This window comes from Anser cygnoides, chromosome 32 (genome assembly GCF_040182565.1).
Source record: "Anser cygnoides isolate HZ-2024a breed goose chromosome 32, Taihu_goose_T2T_genome, whole genome shotgun sequence".
NCBI lineage: Eukaryota > Metazoa > Chordata > Aves > Anseriformes > Anatidae > Anser > Anser cygnoides.
In genome coordinates this window covers 2,955,023-2,965,400 of record NC_089904.1, presented here as the reverse complement: position 1 = coordinate 2,965,400, position 10,378 = coordinate 2,955,023, and the positions used below count along the sequence as shown (strand labels likewise).

At 73.5% G+C, this 10,378-nt stretch overlaps 1 protein-coding gene across 1 annotated transcript; it reads right to left on the bottom strand.

Moving 5' to 3' along the window:
- Positions 1-97: 97 nt before the first annotated feature.
- Positions 98-10,224, bottom strand: DGKA (diacylglycerol kinase alpha). The gene is made up of 24 exons (XM_066985558.1): positions 10,200-10,224; positions 7,679-7,771; positions 7,394-7,470; positions 7,190-7,310; positions 7,014-7,094; positions 6,883-6,932; positions 6,734-6,808; positions 6,521-6,640; positions 6,316-6,433; positions 4,328-4,416; positions 3,021-3,140; positions 2,835-2,933; positions 2,661-2,750; positions 2,480-2,552; positions 2,293-2,383; positions 2,106-2,191; positions 1,918-2,007; positions 1,672-1,832; positions 1,505-1,569; positions 1,321-1,411; positions 1,038-1,227; positions 821-941; positions 652-712; positions 98-509 (listed from the first exon to the last, which is right to left on the bottom strand). Exons 2-24 carry the CDS (start codon positions 7,746-7,748, stop codon positions 411-413), a joined length of 2,238 nt encoding a protein of 745 aa, XP_066841659.1. The 5' UTR covers positions 7,749-7,771; positions 10,200-10,224; the 3' UTR covers positions 98-410.
- Positions 10,225-10,378: the final 154 nt, after the last annotated feature.

Below are 10,378 nucleotides of genomic sequence, written 5' to 3'. Positions count from 1 at the left end.
CTTTGTCTGGTTGCATGGGGGGGGGGGGCGGGGGGGCCAGGGCTGAGCCCCCCAGGAGAGGCACAGCCCAGCGCCCGTCTCGCCGCCGGCTTTATTACTGCAAGAGGCACTTGAAATGCGGGGCGGGGGGGGGGGGGGGTAATAAATAGGGCACAGGGGGGAGCCCAGCAGGGTGGGGGCTCCAGCTGGGGCGGCACACAGGGATGTTGGGGTGGGGGGGCATGGTGCAGCCCTCCTCCAACTGCCCCTGGGGGGGGTCCGTCCAGCTGCCCCCACCCCGGAGCACCCTGTGGGTGTAATATGGGGGGGGGGGGCAGCGTGGTGCCTGCCCCTGGTCAGGCCTTTGGTCCATGGCCCCCGCCTGGGGCGCAGCGCAGGAGGTGGAGGGGGGGGGGGGGGCTCCGGCCCCCTCAGGCCTCCACGGGGCCCTTCTTGAGGCCGAAGAAGCTGGAGGAGCGCGGCGGGGGGGCCATCAGCATCGGCGCCTGGTTCTTGTGGGTGATCTTGATCTGCGAGCGAGAGGACGAGGGCTGGGCTGGGGGGGGGGAGCTCAGAGGGGGTGGGGGGGCTCGGAGGGGGGGGTCAAAGGGGACTGGGGGGGGCTCAGAGGGGGCTGGGGGGACTAGCACCACGGGGAGGGGGGGCACGCACGGTGCAGGGTGGCTGCATCCAGGGCTCTCCATCGATCTGCATGGGGAGGGGCTTCAGCGTCCTGCAAGAAGCAGACCCCCCCCCCCCGGCCTCGGTTAGCACCCAAGCCCCCGGCCCCCGCGGGGCACAGCCCGCGCCCCCCCCAGCCCCCCCAGCCTCCCCGGCTCACCGCAGGGTGATCTCGGAGCACTTGGCCAGCCGCGTGCCCGCGCTCTTCAGCCCCGTGTAGATCTGCCCCATCTCCAGCACCCCCTCCAGCCCCACCACCTCCAGCCGCTGGTCGCTCAGGTCTGGGGGGGGGGGGGCGGGGGGTCAGGACAGCGCCAGCCCCGGGTGCGGGGGGGACATCCTCGCACCCCCAGACCTCCCCCCACGCACACACGCACCCTGCACGCAGGTCTTGAGGGTCTCGGCGTCGGTGATGGCTGGGGGCTGCTCGGCACCGGGCGCCCTCCTCGCCTCGCCCAGCGGCCGCTTGGTCTCGCCCCAGAGGTTGGAGCCTCCGTGCATGCTGGGGATGTTGAGCACCGCCACCCCCGCCAGCGCTCCCCGCAGCTCCAGGGGGGTCCCGCAGCACTGGGGGGGGGGGGCGGGGGGGACACACACAGACAGACATCAGGGCAGGGCGGCGGGGGGACAGCACGGTGCCGCGGCGGGGCCGGGGCTCACCTCGATGCTCAGGCACTCCTTGAGCTTCTTGCAGGTGGCGAAGAGGGTCTCGGAGGTGGCGAACTCCAGGTACCACAGCTTGTTCTTCATCCTGGGGGGGGGGGGCACGGCACGTTTGGGGTGGGGGGGTGGGGGGGCACGCTTTGGGGATCGGCACGTTTGGGGCCCGCCCCGCTGCGCCCACCTGCTGTTGAACTTCTCGGGGTACTTCTCCCGCATGACGTGGAAGCGGTGCGCGATGGAGGCGTCCTGGGGGGGGGGGCACAGAGCATGGCGCGGGAGGGGTTGTGAAGCCGTGCCCCCCCCCCGCCCCAAAACCCCCTGCCCCCCCCCCCCCGCCCCCAAACGCACCACCCCGATGGAGAAGTAGTTGTTGATGATCTCGTAGGGCACCGGGTCGCCCGCCTCGGCGGGGCTGGCGGGCAGCACCCGCAGGTGCCAGCGGTCCATCTGCACCACGCTGCTGCCCTCGATGTCCTTCAGGATCTTCACCAGGTTCTCCCCGTCGTAGCCTGGGGGGGGGGGGGGCACGGTAGGGACAGCGGGGGGGGGGAGAGGGACGGGCACGCGGGGCCCCCCCTCGCGCCCCCTGCTCACCTCCGCCCCAGCGCAGGCACCGGGCCAGGTCGTTGCCGGTCCCCAGGGGCAGCACGGCCACGGGGGGCCGCCGGGGCAGGTTGGCCTTGTCTGCGAGGAGAAGCACGGTCAGAATGGGGGGGACGTTGGGGGGGTTTGAGGGGGGGTCCCAGGCACGTATGACCCCCCCCGGGTGGGGCCGGACCCACCGATGGCATCCAGGATCCAGCCCACGGTGCCATCCCCGCCGCACACCAGGACGCGGAAATCCGGCACGTCGCGGAAGAAATTGAGGCTGGGGGGAGAGAAGGGGGGGATTTAGGGATGGGGGGGGGGGGGGTCAGGACAGGGCTGCCCCCCCCCCCTCCCCGGCACTCACCGCAGCCCCCTCCTCACCCGGGGTTGGGTCCTCCTTGCTGCAGGTTGTAGACCTGCCGCGGGTTCAGCAGGTACTGGAGCTTACGGAGCACCCTGCGGGAGAGGGGCGCTGGGCTGGGGGGGGGCCAGGGGGGCCCCCCCCCTTCTCCTTTTTTTTGGGGGGTGGGGGGGTCCGGGGTGAGCCCAGCGCCCCCCAGCCCCTCACCTCTCCCCTGCTTCCCTCCGCTCTTGGGGTTGACGAAGACGAGGAGCGGGTGGGTGTCGGGCACGGGGCTGACCTGCGGGGTGGGGGGGGTGAGACGTAGACATGGGGGCGGGGGGGGCACGCAGATATTGGGGGGGGGGGGGGGCGCACATGGATATTTTGGGGGGGGGGCACTGCTCACCCGCAGCGCCTGTCCCTCGGGGGTGGTGAAGACCTGGGGTCCCTCCTCTCCCGGCGTCCCGCTCCCGTCCTTCTGGCTGTTCTGCCGCTCCTGCGAGCACCGGGGGGGGGTCACGGCCGCGTCCCCACCCAGGAGTGCCCCCCCCCGCAGCGCCCCCCCCAGCCCTGCGCTCACCAGCACCACGGGGTAGATGGCGGAGGGGGGCAGGATGTGGTCCCGCAGCAGCCCGCAGTCGCAGGCGGGGGGCACGGCGGCCAGGCACTCCTCGTGGATCTGGGGGCACGGCGCGGGGTCGGGACCACCTTCGGCCGCCCTGTGCCCCCCCCCACCCCCCGTCCCCCCCCCGTCCCCCCCCCCCACCTTGAGGTGGCACCAGACGCAGTGCAGCCCCGTCAGGCTCTGGAAGCTCCGGATCTTCTTCTGGCACCGGCCGCACTTGCTGGCCTCGCAGCCGCCCTTCACCCAGACGTGGGCCTGGACCTGGGGGGCAGCGGGTGGGGGGGGGGGATGTGTGGACGGACAGACGGACCGGGGGGGGTACGGACAGACAGACGGACGGCAAGGCGGTCAGGTAAACACAGGGAGCGACAGGAGAGCGGACGGACAGACGGGGACAAGCGGACCGACGGACGAGTGGAAGGCGAGACGGGCGGCCAGGGCGGGCGGAGCGACGGACGACGGGTGAGCGGGCAGGGCGAGGGACGGACGGACAGACGGACGGATGGACGGACAGACGGGCGGACGGACAGATGGATGGACGGGATGGACGGACGGACAGAGGGGATGGACGGACAGACGGACGGATGGACAGACGGACGGATGGACAGACGGACGGATGGACGGACGGATGGACGGATGGACGGACAGATGGACGGACGGATGGACGGACGATGGATGGACGGATGGACGGACGGATGGACGGATGGATGGACAGACGGACGGATGGACGGACGGACAGATGGACAGATGGACGGACAGACGGACAGATGGACGGACGGATGGACAGACGGACGGATGGACAGACGGACGGATGGACGGACGGATGGACGGATGGACGGACGGATGGACGGACGGATGGACGGACGATGGATGGACGGATGGACGGACGGATGGACGGATGGATGGACAGACGGACGGATGGACGGACGGACAGATGGACAGATGGACGGACAGACGGACGGATGGACGGACGGATGGACGGATGGATGGACAGACGGACGGATGGACGGACAGACGGATGGACAGACGGACAGTTGGATGGACAAACACACGGATGGACAGACGGACGGGTGGACAGATGGGATGGATGGACAGACAGATGGACGGACGGGATGGATGGCATGGACGGACAGACGGACGGATGGATGGACAGTCAGATGGACAAATGGACGGATGGACAGACGGACGGGTGGACGGACAGATGGACAGATGGACGGGTGGACAGACGGGATGGACGGACAGCCAGACGGACGGACGGATGGACGGGTGGACAGACGGGATGGACGGACAGCCAGACGGATGGACGGACGGGATGGACGGACAGACGGACGGATGGATGGACAGATGGACGGGTGGACAGACGGGATGGACGGACAGACGGATGGATGGACGGACAGATGTATGGATGGACGGACAGACAGCCGGACGGACGGACGGGCGGCACTCACGCCGGCCTCCTTGCGGGACTTGGCGTAGGTGCTGATGCAGCTGGGGGGCGCCTTGCGGGCGCAGCGCTCGTGGACCGTGAACTTGCAGACTGGGGGCGGGGCCAAACGGGGGTGGGGTGGGCGGGGCGTAACGAGGCACCGCCCACCGCCTGGCCCCACCCGCCAGCCAATCACGCCACCGCCGCCTCCAGCCGGGCGCCAATCGGCTTTCGAGGTGGGTGGGGCTCACGTCGTGGCTCCGCCCCCAGAAGTGGGCGGGGCCTCGCGCACAGCTGGAGGGGGCGGGGCCTCCCGCCACAGCTGGGGCTGAGCAGTGGGGCTGGGCCCGGCCCGGGTCACCCCGCGCCCCCCCCCCCCGTCCCGGCCCCATCCCAGCACCTCCCGGTCCCTGTCCCCATCCCGTCCCCACCCCAGTCCTGTCCCCGTCAGGTCCCCATCAGGTCCCTGTCCCCTTCCCTGTCCCATCCCTGTCCCCGTCAGGTCCCTGTCCCCACCCCGTCCCAGTCTTGTCCCCATCAGGTCCCCGCCCCATCCCCATCCCCCAACCATCCCTGTCCCCACCGCACCCCTGTCCTGTCCCCGTCCCCATCCCTGTCCTGTCCCCATCCCGTCCCCACCCCAGTCCTGTCCCCGTCAGGTCCCTGTCCCCATCCCGTCCCTATCCTACCCCCATCAGGTCCCTGTCCCCATCCCGTCCCAGTCTTGTCCCCATCAGGTCCCCATCCCATCCCCGTTCCATCCCCATCCCCCAACCATCCCTGTCCCCCCTGCACCACTGTCCCATCCCCGTCCCCATCCTACCCCCATCAGGTCCCTGTCCCCATCCCAACCCTGTCCCCGTAAGTCCCCGTCCCATCCCCATCCCCCAACCATCCCTGTCCCCACCGCACCCCTGTCCTGTCCCCGTCCCCATCCCTGTCCTGTCCCCATCCCGTCCCCGTCCCCATCCCGTCCCCGTCCCCATCCCGTCCCCGTCCCCGTCCCGTCCCCGCCCTCATCCTGTCCCCATCCCGTCCCCACCCCAGTCCTGTCCCCGTCAGGTCCCTGTCCCCATCCTGTCCCCATCCTACCCCCATCAGGTCCCTGTCCCCATCCCATCCCAGTCTTGTCCCCATCAGGTCCCCGTCCCATCCCCACCCCCATCCCCCAACCATCCCTGTCCCCGCTGCACCACTGTCCCATCCCCGTCCCCATCCTACCCCCATCAGGTCCCTGTCCACATCCCTATCCCATCTGTGTCCCCATCCCGTCCCCACCCCAGTCCTGTCCCCGTCCTGTCCCCATCAGGTCCCTGTCCCCATCCCATCCCAGTCTTGTCCCCATCAGGTCCCCGCCCCATCCCCATCCCCATCCCCCAACCATCCCTGTCCCCCCTGCACCACCGTCCCATCCCCGTCCCCATCCTACCCCCATCAGGTCCCTGTCCCCATCCCAACCCTGTCCCCGTAAGTCCCCGTCCCATCCCCATCCCACAACCATCCCTGTCCCCACCGCACCTCTGTCCTGTCCCCGTCCCCATCCCTGTCCTGTCCCCATCCCGTCCCCGTCCCCATCCCGTCCCCGTCCCCATCCCGTCCCCGTCCCCGTCCCATCCCCGCCCTCATCCTGTCCCCATCCCGTCCCCACCCCAGTCCTGTCCCCGTCAGGTCCCTGTCCCCTTCCCTGTCCCATCCCTGTCCCCGTCAGGTCCCTGTCCCCATCCCGTCCCAGTCTTGTCCCCATCAGGTCCCCATCCCACCCCCATCCCCATCCCCATCCCCCAACCATCCCTGTCCCCGCTGCACCACTGTCCCATCCCCGTCCCCATCCTACCCCCATCAGGTCCCTGTCCCCATCCCAACCCTGTCCCCGTAAGTCCCCGTCCCATCCCCACCCCCATCCCACAACCATCCCTGTCCCCACCGCACCCCTGTCCTGTCCCCGTCCCCATCCCTGTCCCGTCCCCATCCCGTCCCTGTCCCGTCCCACCCCGTCCCCACCCCGCTCACAGGTGCAGCACAGCCCCTGCTTGCGCAGCCCGACCAGCAGCGTCTCGCACACGTTGCAGTACACGGGGCGGTTGAAGTGCTTCAGGCGCCACATGTGCTGCCCGTCGTCCTTCATGTGCTGGGGACAGCCGGAGGCGGGGGGAGGTGTCAGAGGGGTCGGGGGGGGGTCCCGGCCCAGCCTGCCCCCACCCACGCCCCCACTCACCACCTCCAGGCCCAGCAGCACCAGCAGCGGGATGTTGGTGACGCCGCCGCGCAGCCACTCGGCCAGCGACACCGTCCCGCTGCCGTCGTAGTCGATCTCCCGCATCATCTCCTGCAGGATCTGGGGGGGGGCGGGGGGGGGACACAAGGGCTGAGGGGGGTGGGGGGAGATGTGAGGGGTCGGGGGGGGGGCCGTGACCCCAGCCCCGCTCACCGGCTTCAGCTCCGTGACGTCCCAGTCCAGGTACTGGGCCACCCGCATCATCTGGGTGATGATCCGCTCCACCTCCTGCGGCGCCGAGCGTCAGGAAGGGGCCCGGGGGGAACCCGTCCTGTGCCCCCCCCCGATCCCCCATCACTCACTGAGCTGTCCAGGAGCCCGTTCCCGTCCTTGTCATAGAGCTTGAAGGTGACTGGGGGGGGAGGGGGGAGCACAAGGGGGTGAGATGGGGGCAGCCCCCCCAGCCCTCCCCCCGCAGGCTCCCCCCACTCACACTCCAGCTTGTCCTCGGGGCGCCCGCCCTCCAGCAGCGAGAAGTAGCAGGAGACGTCGTTAACGCAGACGAGGCCGCTGCCTGCCGGGACAGACGGTGCTGAGCGGCGCTGAGCCCCGTGGGCCCTCCCGGTGGCCCCTCCTGTCCCCCATCCCCGTCCCCCCCCCATCCCTCACCCGGCTGCCCGGGGGCCGTGCTCTGGAAGGACATGAAGAGGTGGCGGCACAGCGCCTCGGGGACGTCAGTCGCCTCCAGGTAGCTCTGCAGGAACAGCCTGAAGCCCTCGAAGTCCACGCACTGGGAGGGGGGGGGGCACAGAGGGGTTGGGGAAGCGCCGGGGGGGGGCAGCGTGCGGCCCCTGGCCCCCCACCGGGACCCACCTCTCCCTGCAGGTGCTGGGACAGGGCCCCGTCTCCGTAGAAGTCCCGCAGCACGTCCTGCACCTTCTTGCTGCTGTCTGGGGGCAGAGGCGCGTGCGAGGCCGCTCCGGGGCGCGCACGCGCGGACGAGGCACGGGGGTGCCCACGCGCCCATGGGTGCTCACGCACGCGGCCGGCCCATGCGCGCAAAGCCACCGCCACGCGTGCGAAGCTGCCCCCAACACGCGCACGCGGGGGTGCACCCGACGCCATGCCCCCCCCCGTCCCCGTCCCCCCCCAACTCACAGTCCAGGTACTTCTGGAGGTGGGCGAACTCCTCGGGGCTCAGCGTGCCCCACTCCGGGCTCTCCTCCATGGCTGCCGGCTGGCGGGCGCTGCCTGCGGGGCGAGGGCTGCGGTGGGGGCACAGCGGGGGCCCCCCCCTTCCACCCCCCCGCCCGCCGCCCCACCATTTGCCCCAGCACAGCCCCATGGGGGGAGCAGATAGGGGGGGTTCAACCGCAGCGTGGGGACGGCCGAGCGCCGAGCAGGGGACGGCCACCGGCTTCGAGCCACCGCCGCCGCAGCCGGGGGGGGGGACGACGACGATGAGCACGAGGGGTGGTACCGGCCGCCCCCCCACCCCACCCCGGCCACAGCCCCAGGGCTGAGCATCGCCTCGCCTCGCCGGCCGCAGCTCCCCGGCCTCGCAAAGCCCCCCCCCCCCCCCCGGGCCCTCCCCACCCCGCCGTGGCCATTACTAATTCATGGCGGCAGCTGGCTCCAGGCGCCGGCACGGCGGGCGCTGGCACCGCGGGGAGGGCGCGCGGGCGGCCGGGTGCCACCGTGGGCGGGAGCGGGGGCACGTGGGCGGCGGCGCCCGGGCACGTGCGTGTGCCCCCCCCCCAATAAAAAAACAACCCGCAGGCAGCCGCTTCCCCAGCGCCCCCCGACAGCGGGCACGCGGGGCAGGCAGGCGGGCGCAGACGCTTGCACCCGCGCCGCCTCCGCACCCCTGGGCCGCGTGCGTCCCGCTGCCGGGCGCGCATCCGGCTCCTGCGCTCGCCCACGGGCGCTGCTCACCCATGGGTGCCGCTCGCCGGCGGGTGACACCCGCCCACGGGCGCTGCTCATCCGTGGGTGCTGCTCGGCCACGGGCGCACGCTCGCCCACGGGTGTTGCTCGCACGCAGGTGCCGCTCGCCCACGGGTGCCGCTCGCCCAAGGGTGCACGCTCACCCACGGGTGCCACCCACCCACGGCCCCCCCCCGGCCCCACGCCCGCGCCACACGTGGGCGGCCCAGCCGCGGCGGCGCCGTCCCCGAGGGCGAGGGCTGAGCTTTGCACCCTGCGTGGCACCGGGGAGCAGGCGGCAAGCGGTGCCCGGGCAGGGCCGGTGATGGCGGCCCCCGCCCCGCACCGGGCTGGGGGCGATGGAGGGGGGCACGCACGGCACCCCCCACCCCAAAACCCCCCAGATGGGACCCAAACGCGGGCCGAACGTCCCCGCCTGTAGCACCCTTGGGTGCGTCACGATGCTTTCCGGGCCCCCATCTGTCCCCCCCCCCCCTCCCCAGCATCGGACCCCCCCCCCGGGGAGCCCCGAGGCCGGGCGCAGCCCCCGGGACCCCCCCGGCGCAGCAGCCGCTTCCCTTATTTAGTAACGGGCACGGAGCGGGGCCGCGGGGGGGCCGCGGGGCTGGGCCGGGGCAGCCCCCCCGAAAGGCCCCTCCCCGGCCACCGGCAGCCCCGGGCTGCGCCCCCCCCGCTCCTCCTCCCGGTGCCACCGCCGGGAGTAACGGGGCCGCTCGCGCCCGGGGCTGGGCGGCTGCTACCCGGGGGTGGGGGACACACCGGGGGGCGCCCCCAGCCCGTCCCGGTGCCGGCGCCGCGCCGGGTCCCGCCGTCGGTCCCGTAGGGGGCGGCACCGAGCGCCGGGACGGCTCCGGGGCGCGCAGGTGGGAGGCGGCGGCGCCCGGCACCGGGGCGGGCGGGGCCGGGATGCACGGCGGGGTCCCCCCCCCCCCCCGGCCCGGCCGGGCCTTTCGGTTCCGCCGCGCACCGCCCGGTGCCCGGTTGCCTCCTCCCGCCGCTCCCGGGAGCCCCGGTGGGGGCGGCGGGACGGGATCGGGACCGGCACCGGAGCTTGGAGTCCCGGAACCCGCCGCGCCCGGGGGCTGCGCCGAGAGCAAGGGGACCGGGAACGGGGCCGGGAACGGGGCCGGGAACGGCGGCACCGGGCGCCGCTCCCCGGGGCCGCAGCCGGGGCCGTGCCCAGCCGGCGCCGCTTCCTTCCCGTTCCTCGCCCGGTGCCGCCGTTCCCCGCCCGGTGCTCGCGGGCGGCCCTGTTCCCGGCCCGGTTCCGCCCGGTTCCCGTCAGCGCGATGCCGTGCGGGTCCCCCCGGGCGGGGCCGGCGCATCCCGGTACCGGTGCCGGTCCCCCCGCGTCCCGCCCGGTCCCCGCCCATCCCGCCGGTGTCCCCGCCCGCCCCGTCGGTGCCGGTGCCGGTACCTGCCGGGGCCGGGCTGGGGTCAGGTCCCGCCGCCGCCGCTCAGCCCCGTCCCGGTGCCCGCGCTCCCGCCGCGGCCCGGCCCCGCTGACATCACGGCCCGGCGGGGCGGGGCGGGGCGGCACCGGGCGCACGTGCGGCGGGGGGGGGGGACAGAACCGGGGGGGGGGGAACCCCCGGAACCCCACGGCCCCGGGGGAGCGGCGCGGCGGGGCCCGGTGCCCTCCACCCGCGGCCGCCGTCGTTCGCTGCCGACTCCGTGCGGGCCCCCCGGTGCCCTCCCGGTGCCCCCCCCGGTGTCCGCCTTCGGGGCGCACCTGCCCCGCCCGCTCCCGTGGGCTGCGGCCCCGGCGCTTCCTTCCTGGGACCCGCAGGGTGTGGGGGGACCGGGGGGCATCGGAGGGGGGGGGACCGGACCGCGGCGCCCCCGGGGGCGGGCGGAGGGAGGCGGCCCCGGGGGGGGGGGGGGGGGGGGGAACCGGGGAAATCCCCGCGG